At 36.4% G+C, this 24,682-nt stretch overlaps 1 protein-coding gene across 1 annotated transcript in view; it reads left to right on the top strand.

The window, feature by feature from the left end:
* Positions 1-24,682, top strand: part of USH2A (usherin) — a 733,950-nt gene that overhangs the window by 172,800 nt on the left and 536,468 nt on the right. Inside the window, exons 14-15 of the mRNA XM_049634559.1 lie at positions 11,854-12,017; positions 23,201-23,359. Coding sequence (XP_049490516.1) covers positions 11,854-12,017; positions 23,201-23,359 — 323 coding nt within the window. The remainder of the gene's footprint in view (positions 1-11,853; positions 12,018-23,200; positions 23,360-24,682) is intronic.

Raw genomic sequence — 24,682 nt, 5'->3', positions numbered from 1 at the left:
GAAGGCAGAGAGAGAGGGAGTGAGAGTCCCAAACAGGCGACACACTCAGCATGGAGCCCGGCGTGGAGCTGGATCCCATGAACCATGAGATCATGACCTGAGCTGAAATCAAGAAGTGGAGGCTTAACTGACTGAGCCACCCAGGTGCCCCTAAAAATTGCATTTACATGTTAACCAAAATTGATGAGGAACAGGGAGAGCCAAAAAATAGGTATAAAGTACATTATTATAAGGTGCTGAGGTTAAAATCAAGAAAGCAGAGCTCAGTAAAGTAAAAGCAATCAGTGTAGGTTGTAGTCTAGGAGACAGCCTGAGTGTAAAAAGCCAGGTAGATTCTAAAGAACAAAAGATCCAGGGTAATTATGGGTTCAAAGTAAAAAGATTCATGACACATTCTATATAAGTATAATTGTATGTCTTTACCTATCAGCTGAGTTGTAATTATATCGAGTCAGATTCCGAACTACCTTTCAAAAATTACAAATTGTCCTCTGAAATGATACCGCTTTGCCTCCATCCTCGTTGTTTTTATTTTCAGACGTCCATGTTTCCATTCATTGAGAACTTTCTCCAAGGAACGCCATTTTCCTCCTTACTTCTCATTCATTCAGTTCCCATTCCAACATCCAATTTTCATGAACACAACCAGAATTTTTTTTTTTTTTGATCTCTTGGAACTTCTGTACTTCTCATATTTTCCTAATTCCAGAAATGCTATTCTGTGAACACATCACACCTTTCCCAATCCTCTTGTCTCCAAATTCCGTCATAATTGGCTCCTACCTTTCCTCAAACCCATCGTCTGATACTCCTACCTAATTCTTTTGATAGGCTCCATTCCTAACTTTCTCACCCTCTGCCCCCAGTAGGGAGTAAACGCCGACCCTCTTAGGTAACCCGAGTGCTATTAAGAAAGAACTCTCTTTCTGCTGTACTGTGGGTCAGTTCCAGGGAGGATGACCCTGCTCTTTCCCTGAACCTGGGAGGACTTGAAGACCATGTGCTTGTGCTGACTGGAACTGCTACCATGCATTTCATTCTCATTGCCTCACTTTCTACATATAAGTGATACCATACAATATTTGTTTTTCTCTCTCTGGCTTATTCCATTTAGTGTAATGTCCTCTAGGTTCATCCATGTTGCTGTAAATAGCAGGATTTTCTTCTTTCTCATGGGTGAATAATATTCCAGTGTGTGTGTGTGTGTGTGTGTGTGTGTGTGTGTGTGTGTATCACATCTTCTTTGTCTATTCATCCTTTGATGGACATTGAGTTCGTTTCTATATCTTGGCTGCTGTGAATAATGCTGCAGTGAACATGCGGGTGCAGATATCTTTTCAAGATGCTGATTTTATTTACTTTGATATATACCTGGAAGTGGTATCTTATCATAAAGACTTTTTAGTTTGTTGAGGAACTTCTATACTGTTTTCCATAATTGCTGTACCAATTTACATTCCCACCAGGAATATACATGGGTTCCTTTTTCTCCACATCCTCACCGACACCTGTTACCTTTGGTCCTTTTGTCTTTTTGACAATAGCTATCATAACAGGTGTAAGGTGATATCTCATGGTGGCTTTGATTTGCATTTCCCTGATGGTTAATGATGTTGAGCACCTTTTAATGTAGCTGTTGGTCCTTTGTATGTCTCCTTTGAAAAAATGTCTTCTGTTCTTTGCTCATTTAAAAAAAAATAATGTTTATTTATTTTTGAGAGAGAGAAATATAGCGCGAGCAGGGGAGAGGCAGAGAGAAACACAGAATCTGAAGCAGGCTTCAGGCTCTGAGCTGTCAACACAGAGTCCAATGCAAGGCTCAAACCTGCAAACTGCAAGATCATGACCTGACCTGAAGTCAGATGCTCAACCAACTGAGCCACCCAGGCGCCCCTCCTTTTCTCATTTTTAATTGGGTTCTTTTCCTTTTCCCTTTCCCCTTCCTTCCTTCCTTCCTCCCTTCCTCCCTTCCTCCCTCCCTCCCTCCCTCCCTCCCTCCCTCCCTTCTTTCTTTCCTTCCACTGAATTGTATGAGTTTCTTATATATTTTGGATATTAATTCCTTTGCAGATGGTTTGCAAATATTTTCTCCCATTGTATAGGTGGCCTTTTCCTTCTTTTGCTTGTTTCCTTTGATGTGCATAGCTTTTTAGTTTGATGCAATTCCGTTTGTCTATTTTTGCTCATTTCCTGTGCTTTGATGTCATATCCAAAAATCATTGCCCAGACCAACGTCAAGAAGCTTTAACCAATATTTTCATTTAGTAGGTTTACAACTTCCAGTGTTTTGCTGTCTTTAATCCATTTTGAGCTGATTTTTGTATATGGTATAAGGGTCCAATTTCATTCTTCTGCATAAGAATATCCAGTTGTCCCAACATCATTTATGGAAGAGACAACCCAGTCCCCATTGTGTATGCGTGACACTCTTACCAAAGATTGGTTGACCATATATGTGTAGATTTATTTCTGGGCTTTCTTTTCTGTTGCATTGGTCTATATGTCTGTTTATGTCATTAGCATACTGTTTTGATTATTATAGCTTTGTAATATCTTTTGAAATCAGGAAGTGTGATGCCTCCAGTTTTGTTCTTATTGAACCTGTGCTTTACAATTTAAAGTAACCATGACACTTTCTATGCCTAAGAAAGACCAGAAAAGCCAGGTAACTGACTCATTTTGTATCCAAGGGGAAGACAGAAGAATTAGTCCCATGCAGTATATTCAAAAGATCAGGGAAATATGGGAGTAAAATTAATTTATGATTGCTTCTTATGACTCATGGTTTTTCAATGTGCTAATTATTTTACTGCCCTCCCTATTTCTTTAAATTATGTATTCCTTTGGCCTCCAATTTCTTACCTCTGTGATTTGTCTTCTCTTTTCCTGATTACTTCTCTTCAATCCAACCCTTCAATTTACATATCTGTGTTTATGATTTCAGCCACTATATAATGTTAACGACTCTCTAATATATCATCATCTATTCAGATTCCTGTGTCTCTGAGGTTTAAATTTGCACGTCTCTCATTCTTCACATAGCCAACACAGAACTAATTCTCTTTTATATTACGTTCCTACCAAAATAAAAATACAAGTCTCATGCCATCTCAGGCCATCTCATGCCATCATCATTTTGGTGAAGGGATATAAACCTTAAAATTCAAGTCACACTACCTATATGTGAGTAGGGCTCAGGCTGTTCTCAGATTGGACAGGATTGGCTCTGATGTGGAGGACAGGCTGCCCTAGAAAGAGCTATTGGAAACAAGAACTACCATATATAATGTAGCTTCTCCGCAATGAATAGAAAGAATAAAGCTTCCCATGACCATTTGGGACCCAAGGAAATCAGTAGGATGTGTTCTTTGCTCAATCAGTCGTATGGAATGCCTGTGCTCTGAGCTGACCCTTCTCTTCCACTGATAAGTTTGACTGTCTCTTTTCACTTTAACAGTGATAATCGTTAGAGAAGAAATCTTCGGGCACAGAAGGTCATAGCAAAGGATATTTCAAAATATGACACTGAGAATTGCTTGAGTTTATACTTCTGCTCATCATTGAGAAGAGATAAAAATGGATTTTATTCTTTTTTATGTTTTCCATTCCTTTCCTGAATGATATTGAAATCTCTTTGTTGACTGCTGGTTGTTATTGTGTGTGTGTGTGTGTGTGTGTGTGTACACACACACACACACACACACACTAACGCTGACTCTTGAAAATGTGCACAAAGATGACTAAAATATATGCAGTTCCATTTACTAGAAGGAACTTTGTTTCTTGAAGGAAAACTTCAAATACATACAGACATGCTGCATAGGAAAATACCTATTGATGGCCTGATGACAAAATTTTTTTCAAAAGAAGGAAAATCAACTAAAATCACTTGAATTTATTTTGAACTAGGTACTGTGGTAGATACTTGCAAATACACTTTTTTTTTTACTAAATTACAAAATTCTACAACAGATTGTAAGTGTTTTATTGTTACGCAAGGAAAAGATGCAAATGTCATTGGATCTCTTTATTGATTTAGAAAATAGATTGACTTCCTCATCTGCTTTTTCCAATTATATATTCAAGGGATCTTACTTAACCCTCCATGAAGTTCACACACACACACCCCTCCCCTTCTTCAAGTTCTCTTTATGGGACACAGTTATGTCTGCTACATTTTTCTCTTGGCTTATTTTCTAGGCTTTTTGTATACTCCCAAGGACAAAATAAATAAAATAGGCCCTCACCCTAAAATGCAGCAACAAAAGCAAAAATCCGCCAAACACAACAATAACAAGCTGGAAAATCATTTGCCTGTTTTCATCCAAGTGGTTCATTCTTCAAAAGTTACCTATCACAAAAAGGGGGCAATATTTTAAAAAGCTGATCCAAGTGCAAAAATCACTCTGTTTACCTCTGACATATAAAGCAAACATGATTTAATCAGTATCGAAAACAATGAAGCAAAAAGTCTGCCCACTAAAAAAAATCAATAAAGCAAAAAAAAAAAAAAAAAAAAAAAAAGCATATCGTATTTGTCTAAACCAAAAACAATGAGACAAAAATGGGCCACATTCAATTCGTCTCAATTGGTAGTTGAGAGTCATATTTGACACACTATATGTACTCCCTGGTGCTGTCCTCAAGCTGACCTGTTAGTATGATTCTTCCTTCCCATGGCCAAGACTGCTCCGTTCATCTGGCGCACCACTGTTTTCCTTACATACCACCCACTTGTCACAGTCCCTCAAAATTTCTCCTCTAATGACTTCTTCTCTGTGCGTTCTTTGGTTGTATTTTGTCCTTTTTAAGCCTCAAGGAGCTAGGAGCTAGAAGTATCACTACTGGTCTCTTACCAGCTGACACATACTGAACTGTAGTTTACCTCAAGTGGTAGGAAATTTGCATCTAGGCTGGCCAGAGAACCTAAAGGTTCAGACTCCTAAAAACATACGATGAAGTAAAACTCTTCTACGACCAGATTATTTTTGGTTTTACTGCAAACATTCTCCGTTTGAACACTGAGGGATAGATTTGGTCTGTTAATCGTTTCACATGTGTCTTTCCAATTGATCTCAACTGGTCTTTCTTTGAGAACCAGATCAATGACTTCAAATGAAAGCAGATAATTTACTTGTCAACTTATATCCGTCCGTGGTGTGAGAGTGGGAATATTGGGGAATGTGCCTCACAGATTCAAGCTCCACAGGGATGCTTTGTTGGGCAGCTGGCTGCTGTCTAGGGCTGTGGGAGTAAAAGGGCTATGCATCTCTGGTCATCTAGCAGTCTAGCCATGGTTTGCTCACAAAGCAGTGGCAGAGTACCCAGAAAGAGAGCAGATGTGTGCCAGGATACTTGAGGCCCACACTCGAGACTGTCACATGATTACTGTTGCCTTATTCTATTGGCTAAAACAAGTCACAGGCCAACCCATATTTAGGAGTGGGGAAATAGATTCTACTTTTGGATGATAGAATTGTGCAGTTGGTTGCAAAGGGTCTTCATAGGAAGAGGGGTGAGGAATTGTGATCATTTTTTTTCAGTCTTCCATGACCACTAAACAATATATTTTTTCTTTAACATAGAGTCTGTATTATTCTCTAAGAAAGGCCCATTTTTATAAATTAATAGCATTTATTCAGTGTTATTTAATGGGAATACCTCAGTGTTGGGCATCAGGGTATCTAGGGTCCAGTTATGACTTTTCCACTTGACCAAGTATATTGATTTCTTATTACTGCTGTAATACATTACTACAAATTTAGTGGCTCAAGGCAACATTACTCTATTCTCTTATAGTTCTGGAGGTCAGAAGTCCTAAATTAGTTTTACTGGCTAAAATCAAAGTGTCAGTAGGCCTATGTTTCTTTTGGACACTCTAGGAGAAAATCCACTTTCTTGCTTTTCCCAGTTTGAGAGGCCACCTACATTCCTTAGCTCATGGCTCCTTCCTTCATGTTCCAAACTAGCAGAATAATGTTTTCTCTCTTCTCTGACCTCTGCTTATGTTCTTCCAACTTTTCACTCTGGCTATCCCCTTCCTGGCTTCTTCCTGTCACCTTATGATTACATTGGGTACTTTTGGATAATCCAGGATAATTTCTCCATCTCAAAATCCTTAACTTAATCCCTTCTGCAAGTTCCTTTTTACCAAGTAAGGTGTAACATATTCACAAGTTCCAGATATTAGGACTTGGACATTGTTGAGGGGTCTTAATTCAACCTATTGTACCAGAGTTCAGCCAACTATGGCCTGCATCTGTTTGTGGAAATAAAGCTTTATTAGAACACAGCAATATTCATTCTTTATGTATTGCCTAAGACTGCTTTCATACTACTAGAGAGGCAGAGATCACATGGCCCACAAAGCCTAAAATATTTACTATCTGTTTCTTTATACATAAAGATTGCTGATCCTGTTACCAGATTCACTGTCACCTTGGGCAAGTCACTTATTTCCACCAAGCATCATAAAATCATAGCTTCTTAGACTTGGAAAGAATCTTAAAGTAATTTTGGCTAAACTCTGCCCTATACATTTCTCTGCATAAATCACCTTTTCAGACTAACTGGTCACTCAGCTTCTGCTCAAAAACATGGAACTGAAAGTTCCTCTTTGTCTCATGAAGCAACTCATGTTTGTTTCAGACAACTCTAATTCTGAGAAACATAATTTCATCCCTGTAACTTTTTTTTGCCTAGTCTTATTTATGCCTTCTGGGGCCACAGAGAATAAGTGTAATCTCTCTTCTACCTGCAAACACTAAGAATTTGAATCTCTTATCATACCTCCAAGTTATTATGCTCCTATAATGCGGAGGTTAAGGAAAGTGACACTAGAGTTTCTTCTAGATGTCAACATATATGATATTATTAATGTAGTGAATGTTCTGAGGTTTTATTTCTTTACAATATTTGTTTTGGTGACTGATATGTGAGACAATCTCTGTGATTAGGTAGAGTGTCAACAAAGGGGAAAGGGGTAGGGGTCTCAGATGTAGAACCCTGCTAAGCAAGCTCTTCTCTAAATGACAGGAATGCTACCTCCTTGGACTCAGATGTCATTGTTGCCTGGATGCAAAAGAGTCATTGCCCAGGTTTAGTCATGATGAGTCCCTTTATCTGTGCCTGGGAAGGCTTCACCAGAGAGGGTAGACTGGCTACTGTTAACTCCTCCCTTCTAGATGAGACAATACTATTCTCACTTCCTCTCCAATAAGCCATGTGAGTCTGGTTTTCAGTTCACACAAGAAGCATCTCCGAGCCCCCCACCCCTCTCCTGTAACTCTGATTCCAGTTCCAAAAGAATCCAATGCTATTAGTAGGCTGTGACAAAAACAAACAAAACTAAGAACCTCAGCGAGCCACAGTTCCGCTGCAAAGAGGAAATATAATCTTAACGAGCGGAAAACCAACCTCCTCTAGAGGGCACTCTAGTACTCATGGGATCCTGAACCAGAGGACTGAATGGAGAACTCTGCTGGCATTAAGGTTTCAAAGCTTAGGCCAGTCTTTTATTTATTTATTTTTAAAATTTTATTTTTAATTTTTTAAAATTCACATCCAAATTAGTTAGCATATAGTGAAACAATGATTTCAGGAGTAGATTCCTTAATGCCCCTTACCCATTTAGCCCATCCCCCCTCCCACAACCCCTCCAGCAACCCTCAGTTTGTTCTCCATATTTATGAGTCTCTTATGTTTCGTACCCCTCCCTGTTTTTATATTATTTTTGTTTCCCTTCCCTTACATTCATCTGTTTTGTCTCTTAAAGTCCTCATAGGAATGAAGTCATATGATTTTTGTCTTAGTCAAAGCTTAGGCCAATCTTGAAGAAAGCATTCCCTTCCTTGGCGGAGAAGTTAGCTGGGGGGACAGCTAAGCTGATCAAAAAGGCCTCGAAAGAGCTAAATTGTTCTTAGAGCTACGTGTCACATTTGATTTATCTGTGGTGTCCTATTCCGAATCTAAAGCTTTCCTAGTGCTTTTTTCATTCATTTATTCAACAATATTTATTTATTGAACCTTTACTGTGTGCAAGTCTTTGTGCTAGGGACTGATCAAAACTTTGGCCAATTTCTCCAGATTAAAGTCTCCTTAACATTTCTTTCTGTTTTATTCATTAATAATCATTAACAACCCTTGTCTACAATCCCTCAGCAATTTGAGATTTCTTCTTCATCCATTCTTTGTGTCAAATGGTGTCCCCATCACACCTGTCAGCAAATTAGAAAACTGGAAGTAACTCTGTGCCCTTCTTTGCTTCTCTTTTCAATGTGTCTGCCCCATCCTCCTGATTTTAGTTACTCAACATTTCTTAAATCTCTCTCTCTCTCTCCTTTCCGTTGCTCCTTACCACTGTCACTGTTGCACCTTTTCTGGCAATATCTTGCCTCTGCTTAGCTTTCTCAGTTTTGTCTGTTACCCCTCCCATTCTGAATTTTACCCCCAAATTTTGAATTGCTTATAACCTCATACCCTCTCCTGATGTTTCCCTTTTCTCTCTCTTTTGTCCCTCTCTGGCCTGCCTGGCATATTCCTATTCAACTTTTAATATTCAGCTCAAACATCTCTTCCAAGATTCCTTCTTTTTTTCTTTTTTGAAGTTTATTTACTCTGAGAGAGAGTGAGAGAGAGAGCATGAGCAGGAGAGGGGCAGAGAGAGAGGGAGAGAGATAGAGAATCCCAAGCATGCTCTGCACCGCCAGCGTGAAGCCTAATGTGGAACTTGAACCCACGAATTGCGAGACCATGACCTGAACTGAAACCAAGAGTCAGATGCTTAAATGACTAAGCCACCCAAGCTCCCCCAAGATGCCTTCTTAATATTCCTTTCGCTGTCCCTTTCCCTCCTGCCAGACTAACTAGTTTTGTCCTTTTCTGTGCCCACAGAGTCTGCATATATCTTTATTAAGGCTGTATTTTATCTTTCTTGCTAGACTGTGAGCTCTTTGAAGACAGGGACAGCTCTATCTTTTTCCTCTTTATGTCCTCAGTGTCTCTTCCAGTCATAGAACATAATTAGACCTCAATGAATACTGTTTATGTCAATCAATATGTATAAAAACATTTGATGGTACCCTTGAGTTGAATCCCCTGATAGAAGAGAGGTGTTCAAAGAGAAATGTCAGTAAAATGATCTATATCCTGGAATACATCCTTGGACCTCCTAGTATAGCTCTCTCTTAGATGATGAAGCTTCTGACAATGAAATGCGTCATTGAAATACACTCCTTTATTAATAGTGATGTTTTGCAATAATAATAAGTAGGATGGCTCTTCCTCTTACTATTTGCACAACTGGACTAAGTTCTGTGGAAAGGAAAATATATGAGGTTTGTGATTTAAGGAACAGAGGCCAATTAACTTATTTCCCATTGTACTCAGTAAACACTGAGTTACATAAAGGCCCAAACAGAACTGTAATAGCAGAGTGCTGGCAGAGATTAGCGATGCTTTACTCCTGTTTTGTTTACCATAATGAACTGGTCAATAAACATCACAAATTGTTTATCTATATAAATCTTGACAGATTACTCTTTATGAAATCCATTTAGCAAGTGAGGTTTTCCCATAAGGATGAAAAATGAAGATTTTAAACAGATTGCGGGAGAAGCTCTGCCTGTACCAGGAGAGTCGGTGTAATGAAGGTTTCTTTATATTAATATTACAAAAACCATTTATCCTGACAAAATCAATATCACAGTTCATCTTAGTTTGGTGTTTCTCTTTCTAAGCTTAAAATGTCTTCTCCTTTATTATGTATAATTTTGTTTTAATAAATGTGAAATATATTTCATGTAGGAGGTGCTCTTGAGAAGGGATAACTTATCAAATGACATCAGACTTGTAGCTGATTTGCTAAAAAGAGTCTTGGAAATGTTTAAAATTATATTTGAGTGGCTGAGAAATTTATAGGAATCATTTTACTTAAACCTCAATTACAAAATCATCCCCAGTGCCCTTTGGGTTAGAAACAAACTATAATATTCAGGGAAGTCTCCTATGAACTTCATTCAGGTAAAATTCTCTCTTACTGAAGTCAAGCAATTATAACAAGTCAGATAAGTTAGATATAACACCAGCTGGGATAAGAGAATATAAAATCAGGAATAGTCACATTTAATTACTCAAAACATTGCATGCTTTCCTAAGAAGGGATTTATTTATTCCATTTGGATTCAGAACTTAATATCCCATGGATATTGACAGAGCTAACTTGGAGTTAAGCGTGTAGCAGCTAGCTGGAAGAAAATAGAACTACATCAAGGAAAGGAATTGCGTTATACACTGGAAACTATTACTCTAAATGTACTGTATGTAAAGTAAGTGTGATTGTCTCATGAGTGAATGGTAATAAAAACTGAATACTCAAGAGACTTATTCATGACTGGTGTGGTGATATATATATATGCATTGGGAGAAGCTTGCCTCTTATTGTTTATGCTTTACCAATATTACATTAAAAGCCTACAAACAATATGCTCTAAGTAATAGCATATAATGAAATTAAGAGCAACTCAAATATTTTGTTGCTTCTATAATTCCACTTTAATTTCCATGCATAATTTTCTTCAGCTCTGATACTTAAGGAGCCTAAATAAAACATCTATTTGAAATGGAGTTTTGATGCAATGTCTGTATACATAAAGGACTTAATATAGTTGTTGGTAGGGGGGGAATGTCCTTTGATCATGACATAAAAAGGGCAAACAACAGTGTAGGGGTTTTCAAGAGAAACTGTACTTTATTTATTCCCAAGGTGATATTAGTCCATAAAACAAATTTGCAGCTTATTTAGCAGTCTTTAGTTTTTATCGGCCTTTTTAAGGGTGTTGAATGATTACCCGAGAGATCACACTGTAGAAGTTGCAGGGGGGATAAAGAAACTATGCCTCCAGCATCTTTATTAGAAAATAGAGGTGAATCCATTTAATGTTATCTTAAATGCACCACATGGAAAGTTCCCGTTTACAAGTGAGTTGTCTTTTTTACATGTGCTGTTTTTGCTTCTCCAACACTTCCTGGTGCCAAAATTGCGTACCCTAATCAATGACATTGGCATTGGCCATGAATTTGAATAATTTATTCAGAGGAAACAGGTTTTGGATTCTATCATGGCAAAATGCCAGGATAGTGATTTCTACAAGCAACTTTAGGCCCAAGAAATTGAAGTTGGAACGAAGTCATCTCATGATATTTATATCATTAACATCTTTTCATAGATCAGAAGAATGCTCTATTCACCAACCATTCTGGATAAATGAGTTCAGTGCATAAAATGGAAAATGAAATATAACCTATATTAAGGCATCGGCAGTATTGGAACATGTCTTCCTCAAACTCTTGGTGAAATTTATTCTTTGTAAGACTAAATATAGAATTTCAAGATTTTTAGGGAGATCAGTGGTTATCATACCGGTGTTATATTTTATAACTTGGTAGATACTTAGAAAGATGATTTATGGTTACCTAATCTAAATTTTTAGCTTTCAGAGGAGCTACTTTTGTGAGAAAGCAAAATTTACAGTATTCTTAATTGAGCAGCTGGCATTCAAAAGAATCCATAAGATGTATTGTAGCATGAAAAAAGCAATATAACATTTTTTTTGCCATTAATTAGTTTACAAAGAGGAGGCTTCATAGAGATTTTATTGTGAGCAACATTTTGTTAAATATTCTTTTTCTGTCTTGTTTGATTTTGTATTTGTTTGTTTAGCTCAAGCATTCTTTTCAATAGATTGGCTAAAACAGACCATCTTATTTCACAATGTTATTGATAGATGTAACTTATACTATGAATTATTAATCAAAACATTATTCTCTTTGATGATTTATTTGTCTTGTTTTCAGATGTCAGCCTTGCAATTGTCATCTCTCAGGAGCCTTGAATGAAACCTGTCACTTGGTCACGGGCCAGTGTTTCTGTAAACGATTTGTCACTGGCTCCAAGTGTGATACTTGTGTTCCCAGGGCAAGCCATTTGGATGTGAACAACCCACTGGGCTGCAGCAAAAGTAAGTGAACTCTGGCCCTGTGCTGGTGGGTGGAAGATCATGCAGGAAAGAGTGTCTCGTTATTTTCCTTCTCCACTGAGAACCCATCAGAAAGGCTTAGGCAAAATGTGGAGGATTTCGGTGAGAAATGGAAAAAAAAAAAAAACAAAAAAAAACAAAACAAAAAAAACTACATGAAATGAAACGCGTTCTTTTCCCTTGATGAGATTATTGAAAATGGTTATTATGTAAGTAGCGGGAAATTTACAATATTTTGTTAGAATGGAATCACTCTAGGGGCGCCTGGGTGGCTCAGTCGGTTGAGCGTCCGACTTCGGCTCAGGTCATGATCTCGGGTCTGTGAGTTCGAGCCCTCACCTGTGGTGACAGCTCAGAGCCTAGAGCCTGCTTCCGATTCTGTCTCCCTTTCTCTCTGCCCCTCCCCCACTCATGCTCGCGCACGCGCTCTCTCTCTCTCTCTCTCTCTCTCAAAAATAAATAAACATTAAAAACAAAATTAAAAAAAAAAGAAGAATGGAATCACTCTAGTGGTGACAAGAGTCCCGGTTTTCCCCAGATGTTGGACTTTCCAGTGATAGGACTTTCAGTGCAAAAAATTAACACTCCTGGTTAAAACAAAATGATTGGTGACCCCACCAAAGAAGGATATTTGCAGCCAATTTTCTATACCAAATGGAAGATTTATTCTTATTTATGATGAGTTATGTTTTTCTATCCTCCAAATTTTATGGGTATGTGCTATTATTGTTTAGACCCTCACTTATAATCTGCTTCCTTATTTCATGATGCACTTCTTTCCTATCAACATTTGTTTATTGTAGCAATTATTATTATCACAGCATATTACTACCATATTTCATTTCTTCTACAGTAAGTTGTATTAGTTGTTTAAACATCTCTCACATTTCTATTTTTAACTCCTAGAAGTTAAAGATTACACCTTAGTATCTTCAGACTTTTAAATACCATTCTCCAGTGCCTTGACTTGACTTCTCAAGTAAACTGCAAGCCTAAGTTTCATAGCATATTGATGATTTATTTATATTTACTTCAAGATCATATATCCTTACATTTTCCAGAATTCCTAAGAAATGCCTGCTGAGAACATGTGGTAAGGTACCCTCTATAACATATTGTACAATGCATGTTCTCCTTGGGGTGTCCTGGGACTATCATGAGTCACAATGCTAAGAAATGCCATAAGTCAGGACAAATCATCATAAACAAACATACTAGGAACTGTGTTATCTACATTTAAGAGACAGAGAATTACCTAATATAATATTGGGCTCCACAGCAGCTATACTAGATTTTGAGATAGTGGAAGACAGGGTGTAGCTAATGGTTAACAAGACATATTCAGATTTTGTACCTATGTACTTTATCTTCAGTATCCCGTGTTTCATTTGGTTTCTCTGGATGTTAGTATAAATAACAGTATAGGTATTTATGCTTCTTTTGGGAAAGGACTGTCATGATTGCCTTTGTGTAAATACAGTCTAAACAAATCTGGATTTCACTGAGAATATTTATCATTCATTGATTAGTTATAGAGTTGATTTATTTGTGTGCAACACGAATTCCAGCATATTGCTTTGGATGTCAGTTGTAGATCAGCATTTTGTGACAAACTTAGGATACAACATACTGAATCGTAGCAGTTTTTGATTGGTTCTGCCTCTAATTTTGTGTGAAAATATTGGCATCTGATCCACTTTTTTATACTTATTCTTACACCTAAGACACAGTCTAGGAACTATACCTTAGGTAGAACTGGGCAGGTTGGTTCACTGAACACCTGGCCTACATTTCTTAGCAGTGGTAGACATTTACTTTTATGTTATATCTTTCCTTCTCTGGGCTAAGCCTTCGTATCTTTCCAAATGCTTCCAATTTTAATAGTTAAAAATTTTTCTATTCCTAATTATTTTTCTATATATGTGTGTGTGTATATAGAAGAATATATATATATATATATGTGTGTGTGTGTGTATATATATATATATATATATATATATACACACACACATATATAGAAAAATAATTAGGTATATATAGTATATAGTATATTAGTATATAGTATACTATATAGTATATAGTATTAGTATAGTATATATAGTATATAGTATATAGTATATTAGGTATATATATAGTATATAGTATATAGAAGAATATATATATATATACACACACACACACATATATAGAAAAATAATTAGGAATAGAAAAGTTTTTATACAGAAAGAATATATAAGAATATATATATATATACATACATATATATATATATACACACACACACACACACACAATATGTCTATATATATATACATACTAAATTTTCTCTCTAAACTTGTGATCCTTGGTGATAAATACATTCCTTCAACTACTTATGGTAGTTGTTGCTGCTGCTGTTTTAGGTTTGTGTTTCACAAAATTTACCCAACACTGTGCAAAGTTAGAAGCCCAGTATCAACACAGGTCATTCATTTTAGAAAAAAAAAATAGACAGGATTCCTGCCTTTAAAGGAGCTCGAAACATAGCAGAAATGATGGACATACTGGCAATACAAGGGAGTGAGCACAGGGCACGGGAAATACTGGTTGTGGCATGGGTAGGAAGGGAGCCTGCTTTCCTTCCTGTTCCACCTCGATTTTTACATGGTACTTGCTTGTTATCCTAGCAACAGCCGGAACAAGCAGCTTCACAAAGATAGGATGCTATTGGAAGGAATGTAGTGCTATCTATTGTTGAAACTGTGAACTACCTCGGGCTGGTATTTTGCTCTGTGTCCAACAGATGTCAAGCATGTGTTTTTCAGGAACATTAGTATGTTTCAAGGTGTCCTTCTACACAGTTTGGGAACCATGGGATTATGACTATTATCTTTTCCCCTTCCTTAGAGGCCACTGGCAATAGTTTAGCAGTTTCATCTGTTATTTTTTCCTTCTTTTTTTTTTTTTTTTTTTTTGACAGAAAGTTGAATTGGGAATCTGAGCATATAATTTCCAGAATGCAGGAGAATTGAATTCAGAGAAGATAGTTAGTTAGAACCTCATTAAAATCTGCTTCCTTATTTTATGATTCATTTCTTTCCTATCAATATTTGTTTCATGCTTTAGGAATTGTGGCCATTCTCCTTAATAGGAGAGACACTAGCAAAACAGGTATTAAATGGTTCTTCCTTTTCTGAGCTTTACTAGTGGATGAAATTTCAATTTCCCTAAACTTCTTACTATGAACTTAATGAAATATATATATATAAAAATTTATATATTATGTATTAAATATATATAAAATATGTAAATATATGTAAAATATATTAATATATTATATATTAATATATATTATATGTATTATATAATTATATAATATATAATTATATAATATATATTTATATTTATTTATAAACTGTCCATAGCTCATTTGTGTTTAAGTCTTCTTGACACTGTTCACTGCTATGTTTATCCTTGGTTATTTATCCATCTTTTTATCACTCAGAGCTTTTTCTTTATCCTTACTTATCATAGAAGCTTTTGTAACTAACACTTTAAAAATATTTTTGTTGTCAAATATATACAAGATAAAATTGACCGTATTAGCCATTTTTAAATGCACAGTTAATTTATATTAAATTCAATCATAATGTTGTGCAACCATCACTGCCGTGCATCTCCATAACTCTTTACAACTTGTAAAATGGAAACTGTGTACCAATTAAACAATAATATCTCCCATTTGACCCCAGCCCCTGGCAACCACAATTTTATTTTCTCTATAATTTTGAATAATCTAAGAACCTCATATAAGTAAAATCACAAAATATTTGCCTTTTTGTGAGTGGCTTATTTCAGTTAGCATATGTCCTCCAGGGTCATCCATTTTGTAGCTTATCTTATAATTCCCTTCCTTTTAATTCTGAAGAATATTCCATCATATGCATGTACCATATTTTGCTTATCCATTCATCTGTCGGTGGGCCTGTGGGTTGCTTCCCTGTTTTGGCTTCTGTGAGTAATGCTGCTATGGGTATGGGTGTATAGCCATTTCTTCAAGACTGCTTTCAATGACTGCTTTCAGTTCTGTTGGGTATATAACAGAAGAGGGATTCTAGATCATATGGTAAGTCTACTTTTAATTTTTTTGAGGAACTGCCATACTATTTCCCACACCAGCTTTACTATTTTAAATTCCCACCAACAGTACACAATGGCTCAGATTCTCTATATCTTTGCCAACATTGTTATTTTGTATTTATCACAGCCATCTAATATATATGAGATGCTATCTCATTGTAGTTTTGATATGCATTTCTCTAATGATTAGTAATACTGAGCATCTTTTCATAGTTATTGGCCATCTGTATATCTTTTCTGGAGAAAGTCTATTCAAGTTATTTGCCTAGTTTTTCATTGGGTTATTTGTCTTTATTACTGAGCTGCAACTGTTCTTTACATATTCTATGTGCATGTCCTTTATTAGATATATGATTTACAAATGTCTTTCCCAACTGGGTTTACTTTTCACTTTCCTGATAGTGTCATTTGAAGCATGGATGTTTCAAAATCTGATACAGTTCAACGTATCCATTTTTTATTATTATTTATGCATTTAGTGTAATATCTAGGAAACCGTTACCAAATCCAAGGTTAGGAAGATTTACCCCCATGTTTTCTTGTAAGAGTCTTATAGTCTTTTTGCTTTTACATTTAAATCTTTGATCCATTTTGAATTAATTTTTAGATATGTTGTGAGTTAAGTCTCCGGTTTCATTCATTTCGAATGTGGCTTTCCAGTTGTTCCTGCACTATTTATGGAAAACACTATTTTTCCCTTGGTTCTCATTAGTCTTGTTGAAAATCAGTTTATTATGTTCTGTTGACTTTTTAATCTATATTTTGTGTTATTTTATTACTAGTTGCCCTACGAATTAGAGTATGCATACTCATTTGCCACAGTCTACTTTAGGCTGTACTGATATAATGCTGGTAATATATAACAGATACGCTTTTGGTACGGCTTCCTTTCCTTCCCTATCTTTGAGTGATCATACCGTGTAAATGTGTGTATGTGTTGCATATATATATATACTATATATATATATATATATATAGTATATATGTATATGTACTATGTACATATATATAGTATATATAATAAACCCAACATTGCACTAATATAATTATTATTTTCTTTTAACAGTAATACGTTTTTAAAAGTGATTTGAGAAGAGAAAACAGAATATGAATATATATACACACACACAGATATACACGGAGTCTTTGATATTTACTCCATATTTATCCTTTCTGGTGTTCTTCCTACCTCTGTGTGATTCAATTTATTTACTCTCTGTGTCATTTCCTTTTAGCCTGATTGATTTCCTTAGTATTTTTTGTAGGGCTAGTCTACAAGAATTCTCCCACTGTTTTTTTCAAATTATTTGGGAACACCTATATCTTCCTTCCTTCCTTCCTTCCTTCCTTCCTTCCTTCCTTCCTTCCAATGGGTAGATTTTCTGGATAGAATTCTTGGTAACAAGTATTCCTTTTTCTTTTAGGACTGACTTTGAATTCATTCTACTACTTTATGGCCTCCATTGTTTTTGTCAGCCTTTAACTGTATTTTTCTTCAACTGTAAATGAATTTTCTCTTACTCTTTTAAAAGTGTTTTTTTTTTTTTTTGCTTTGTTTTTTGGTTTTTTTTGAGATTTTTTTGGTCTTTCAGCAGTTTGACTGTGATATGTTTAGTGTGAATCTCTTTGTATCCTACTTGGATTCATTGTACTTTTTGGAAATGGAAATGTAGATAAATGTTTTCCACCAAATTTGGGGAGTTTGAGCCAATATTTCTTCAGATATTTTCTGCCACCTTCTCGGTCTCTCATTTTGGGGTTCCCATGACACATATTTTGGTGCATGGTACACCTGACATTTTCTTATAGGTCTTTGTGGATCTGTTCATGTTTGGTCTATTTTTTTCACTTTCTTTCTGTGGATTGGCTAAATCATATTGCTATATCTTTACATTTTACCTATTGCTTTATCTTCAAGTTCACTGATTCTTTCTCCTTTCCTTTCAAATCTGCCATTGAGTCCTTTTCAGGAAAGTTTCAAGTTTAGTTATTGTATTGTTCAACTCTGGAATTTAGTGTTTTTATACATTCTGTTTCTCTATTAAAGTTTTCTTTTTACTGAATCATCATCATCATCATATTTTTCTTTAACTCTTAGGACATATTTACAATAGCTGCTATGAAGTATTTTTTGCTACACTTAATATTAGAGATCATTCAGAATCTGTTTCTCTCCACTGCCAATTTTATGAGTATAGTTCACAGTTCCTTTAAGTGTGTTGTAATTGTATGTTGGAAACACTTAAGTTGTTTAGATTTTTTTGATAGTTTGCATAGACTTAAATGGTGGGGAGATTTCTCCACTGCAGTGTACAGCTGCTGATGTCTCTACCAGTTTTTTTGTTTTTTAATTTTTACTCACAGCCTGGCTTCCTAGGAGTCACTGCTGTGTCTGAAGCAGCCAAATATTTGGGCAATGTTTGTGCTCAAATACTTCTAGACCACATAGCTTCTGCCATTCAATGTGTGTCTGGGTTGGGGGATGTTTTCAGAGTTACAGTGAGTTCTTCGTTCTTTGGCCTCCACTTTTCACTGGCTCTCATGGTTTTCCCCATAGCTTCATGGTTTTCCAGCCTGATACAGATCTGTGGAGAACCTCTCTCAGGTCTTCCATGGCTCTCTCCTGCCTGGGGTCTCCTGCTTGATTATCTGGTAAATTCCCCACTCAACCTAGCTGGGAGCACATGCACAGGCTAGCAAACCTGTGAATTTTCCCTCTTGTTCCCAATCAGCTGAGCCATTTTTAGATGGCAAAGCTATGAATTCCTGCTGCCAACCCCATATGGAGTCAGTGCCCTATGGTACCAAAGCTACTGTTTATAGTCAGCCCTGCTGGTACAACTAACACACCTAATTGTGGAACTGGTACTATGGGAACAGCCCCTCACAAAAGGGCCACAGACTCCTACTGTTACGACTCAAAGCTCTCCAAGTTCTTCAAGAGTAGGTATATGTTCTTAACTTTTTGTTTGCTTGTGGTTGATTTAGAGCTCCCAGAAATGGTTATTTTGGAGATTTCACTGAGTTTTAACTCTTTGGGTCTAAACTCTTTTTGTTGCCATAATCAGAAGCACTCCTATCTCTTTTTACTTTTTAAATGTTTCTTATAATTTTCTAGATATTGTTTTATTTTTTAATTTCATCTATAGAATACATTTTAAAATGTTTCTTAATAACTATCTTCTACTTGTTTTGCATTAATGGCACTAAGTGCTGGCTTCATAGCTGCATCTTCCTTTGTGATTAGGTATGGCCATGTCACAAACTTCTGCCTGAAATGATCTGGGCAGAAGTGATGTGTGGGAGTCCTGGGTTGTGTCATAACCACAGGACATGCCCTCCATCTCTCTTCTTTTTCTTTTTCTTTTTCTTTTTCCTTTTCCTGTAGATTTGGATGTGGACTTGGTGGCCATCCAGCTGGAATCACATACCTAGGGATAACCCCTTAAGGATGGCAAGGCAAAGGACAGAGGGAATCCAGACACCTGTTCTCATAGCCACAGTGTTTCCAGCCTTTCATGGAAGAGGGACATACACATATTCATTTTATATGCAAAATAATCCTGAACAGTAGATAATCCTCCCTTTACTATAGATGAGGGAGGATTCAGAGAGTCTAGTCAAAATTTGACTACAGTTACACAATTACCCAAGTGCCTAAGCCACGATTAAAACTCATGGCTCCCAAACGAATGGATATAGTCACAACATTATACTATCCTTCCTTAAAAGAAAGTCTGGCTTATGCAAAGGTCATGCTTGGCAATTTTGATAAATGAGTATGTGACCATTTTCTCAGAATTCCCTTTCAGCACACAGAAGGTGAGTTCAGGTTATCTCAGGGCCGGGATTTCATAATATTATTTCTCAAAGTGGTACTGAACCATCAAAGCCTTCAGATCTATGAACATTCTCATTTTGATGTCAAATAGGCTACATCTATACTGTGAAGTTGGACAAGACCGTGGTTAGAGATAGTCATAACAAGTAATCAACTTTAAGTGTTTGAAAGAGCCTATTTGTGTACGTGAATGTTTGTTGCTAAGGAAATTTTCAAGTAATGCAAATCATTTCCCATACCCTTTGACATGGGATGGAAACATATTTTTCTTCCAGTCATCCTAAAAGTATTTCACTGTCTTAGAAAATAGTCTGAAGGTCAGTTTTGATTGCTTTAACTCTGAAATCTGTTGTGTTCCTGATATCATGCAGAGTTTTAGATATAGTTAGTAATATCCACTAAAAATATTCAATTGCCATAGATTACAAGGCTCTTTGAGAATGCTATAAATGAGACAGTTTATGAGTCTTTGTGGTTCCACCAAGAACAACAGGATGTAGAGCCCTAAATTAAAAATCCCTGACAGATCAAATGCCTGTCAGTCTGTGTTCAACCAATGCAAATGACCGTATCATATATGGCAAATTCCAGAATTCAAAAATATAAGGTCCTTTTTGGAAATGGTTCTCTTTTCCTGTGTCACTATGTCATTTTGAGATTGCTACTACTCTCGTCTTGTATCTAACTAGGCATATGGACAGTTAGATATTTAATATGACAATGCAAATTCCCAAGGAGGAAAAACAAGATAAAAGGGAAGAGTGAGAGTGTATCTAGTTCGAATATTTTTTTTTCTTTAAGAATATAACATCAATATTATCTCCCTTAGGATTAGAGGCATTGTCTTTAGGAAGCCTATGCATCATATATGGAATTTTGTATATTTCAAATTCAGTGCTCTTGAAATACTTTCTTAAAATGTTATTATTGGATTATACCATGTCTTTAAAGTGGAATGTATCCCTCATGAATACTGATGAATTAATAATAGGTCTTAGTTGAAAGTCTTTGCCTGGTGTGCAGGATAACTTCACTATGCTACTCCATACTTCCCCACCCTACTCTATTCCATCAAGATTCTGGATGGTCTGCATCAGCAGGCTCCCTTACCCTCTGACTTCCTGTTGGCTTTGGCTACTCGCAAGAGCCTGCCAGTCAGCTGAAAGGCTGGCAGGAAGAGAAGTTGGAATATTTAACCCTCAGCTTCTTGTCTCAGTGCAGAAGCAGTTTTGAGCTAGTCTTAAGCTGATTGTATCCTGCCATGAGTAGCCACAGCACCTGTCAAGTGATGCTCTTCTTACAGCTCTTTCTATCCCCGAGTACTATGCCCTTTTGGGCTAGGGATTGTGTGGGCACCTGGCTGGCTCATTTGGTTAAGCGTCCTACTTTGGCTCAGGTCATGATCTAGTGGTTCGTGGGTGTGAGCCCTGCGTCAGACTGTGTGCTGACAGCCCAGAGCCTGAAGCCTGCTTTGGATTCTGTGTCTCCCTCTCTTTCTGCCCTGCCCCCACTTGCATTCTGTCACACACACTCTCTCTCTCTCTCTCTCAAAAAAATAAATAAATAAATAAACATTAACAAAAATTAAAAAGCTAGGGATTGTGTGTTAGAAAAAAGGTAACATAGTGGGTCTGACTGCTTATCTGTAGAAAAACCTGATTACAAAGTTAGCCTTTGGCTGGCATCTGGGAACTTGGGCTTTGTGAGGGTTCTTGCCATCCCCAAAACAGGTCAGAGTGGCTCACTGTCTCTTAAATTTTGTCTGACCAAATGGTTTATGCTTAACCCTGATGTCCTTCTGGAAATCTAGAGTTTGGGGGTTATTCATGTTGACAAAGGCTGTCTACATAAACAGCCCTTGGTACAAACCCTAGGCATTGAGTTTCTAATGAGCTTTCCTGTTTGGCAACATTTCACGTTTTCACAAAACATTAACATTGCTGGGCGGGGATGGGGAGGGATTAGGCATATCCCATGTGACTAGAACCTTGTGGTTGGTTTCCCTTGGACTTACCCATGTGCCTTTCCCCTTGTTGATTATATTCTATCCTTTAGTTATAATAATCATAGCCACAAGTAGGACTTTATGGTAAGTCTGGCAAGTCCTGCTAGTAAATCATTGAACCTGGGGGTGGTCTTGAGGACCCCTAACATGAATAGTAATAGAGCTCTACTGTTATCACATGATTTTTTGAAATTTCTTAACAAAAATACTAATGGTTTTTGAAGTCAGGTAACACAGCAATCTGTACCTTTGATACCCTATTTAACGAAAGAGTCTGATTGGATGTCCTTCTCTAAATGGATGGAGGATGATGCATGTTGTTAAACCAGAAGGGGATAAATAAGCTGGTGGTTGATTGTCCTTAAAAAATAGTTAGATATTGTCTTTTGCTTTTACCTTTATCTATTCTGGGAGTGGGGAGAAAATGAAGGAAAATAGGAAGACTAAGGAAAATATACAGTAATAGGAGACAACGTTTTCATGGTGTATACTTACATTATATAAAATATCACTAAAACAGTGAGATGAATGCTCTTATGTGCCTGATGGAAGCAATTATATCACCCCTAACAACCACTGCACCCTACCAGGTGTGGGTATATTCACACAATACATTAAAATTGTTTCTTGCTAATATTTAGACTGTTTAACATCCATGACATCCATAGGTATTTATATTACCAGCTATTACTCTTTCTTGTAAATTGTGCTCCGTGAGGCAGGATGAGGCATATGTGTTTAGTGGAGTGGAAAACTTCCTTTGAAAAAGCCAAAAATTATGCTCCTTAAATTCCAAGTTTCAACGTAACTTATTTATGTCAACTTTTAAATTAAGTGGAAAATAAATGTTATGCATCCTTGGATAGTTTCTCAAAAGAAAAGAAAAAAAGAAAAAAAGAAAGAAGGAAGGAAGGAGAAAAATAAGTGCTTAATATAAACTTTTGTGGTTCCCCCCACCCCAACTATGTTTATATCAGCTGTATTGACCTACAAAATTATTTTATGCTCATAGATAAAAAGCTTTGTTTTCGAGAATTCATGATATGTACCCTCTGTTTATTAATGTCTTGGTAAACCACATGTCTTCTTGATAAAGTAATCCTGAATCAGAAAGACCTTTTTGTTGGATATCTTACTTCAGTTTACTTGTGTGCTTATTGATTGCCGTTGCTCATAAATGCTCTCTCCATTGTAATTTAGCTCCATCCCAACAACCTCCACCCAGAGGACAAGTTCAAAGTTCTTCTGCTATCAATCTCTCCTGGAGTCCACCTGATTCGCCAAATGCCCACTGGCTTACTTACAGTTTATTCAGGGATAGTTCTGAAGTCTACACAACTGAAGATCAATACCCATACAGTGAGTTTAAAGGTTTGGTGATAGAAAGATGTAATATTCTGAGAATTGATATGTTAGCTAAGATCTTTGACATTGAGGATAAATGTTGTGGTTTCCTGTGTCTAGCTGAGAATTGTTTCAAACAGAGATGGAATTACAAATCTCAGTAGCCATCTCCTGGTAATCAAAACAATGTAATAAAAATGAGATGCTTCTTATTTGATAAGCCCTTAATGCTTATCAAATTCTCGAAGATGAAAAAATAATTACCCTATCCAGCATTGATGAGGATATGGAGGAGCTAGAACTTACATAAACTGCTGGAATATCTGTGTAAGTTCATTGGTACAATTTTTCATGCAAGATGAATGGTTAAACTGTACGAAAAAACTAATATATACCATTTGCCTCAGTAAATTTACTTTAGGAAATTTATCTTAAATTAATAGTCATAAATGGATACAACATATGTTCAAACATACACTACTTGTAAGAGCAAAATATTGGAAACATTCAGATATTCAAAAAACTTTCCATAAATTGTGATAGATGGCATAGTAGAATCCTGGTACATTGTTAAGTGAATTTTAGGATGTGATTGCCTATAAAATGATACCTTAGTTTACATGTTAATGAATGGAAAATGTCCATGACGCATTGTGTGATGTAATAAAAGATATTACAAATAATCTATTATTTATATTTTAATTCAAAAATGTGTAGAAATACTGGAAGGCTTACAACAAACTGATCTGTAGTGTTCTCTGGGCATAATATTACAGAAAATTTACCAAGTATTTCTATTATATGGGTTCAGCTTTTAAAATTCTCAGGTTAAAAATGGACTTTTAAAATAGTGGGATCAGAGTACTAATGTTCTTGCAGACAATGTAATTTTATGCATAGCTGCCATTTCCATAGAGATAGAAAATAACATGAACTTAAATTGAAAGAGACAGAATGGGGGGAAACCATGAAGACTATCTTTGCATCTGTAACTTTTATGAAGATTTTAAAGGTGCTATTAGAAATCAAACTATTGGGACACATTGTCTTATTAAAAATATTTACCCAAGATGTTTTATATTTTTCTTACTTCTTATTTTTATTTATTTTTTGAGAGAGATCATGAGCCAGGGAGGTCAGAGAGAGAGGGGCACAGAGGATCCAGAGTGGGCTGTGCACAGTCAAGCTGACAGCAGTGAGCCTGACGCAGGGCTTGAACCCACAAACCATGAGATCATGATCTGAGCCGAAGTCGGACACTCAACCAACTGAGCCACCCAGGCGCCCCTACTCAGATCTTTTAGATCCAGTTTCCCTAAAGCCAGAATGAAGAAATAG

This window comes from Panthera uncia, chromosome F1 (assembly GCF_023721935.1).
Source record: "Panthera uncia isolate 11264 chromosome F1, Puncia_PCG_1.0, whole genome shotgun sequence".
Taxonomy (NCBI): Eukaryota; Metazoa; Chordata; class Mammalia; order Carnivora; family Felidae; genus Panthera; species Panthera uncia.
Note: the sequence above shows the minus strand (reverse complement) of the source record. Positions and strands in the feature narration are given on the sequence as shown.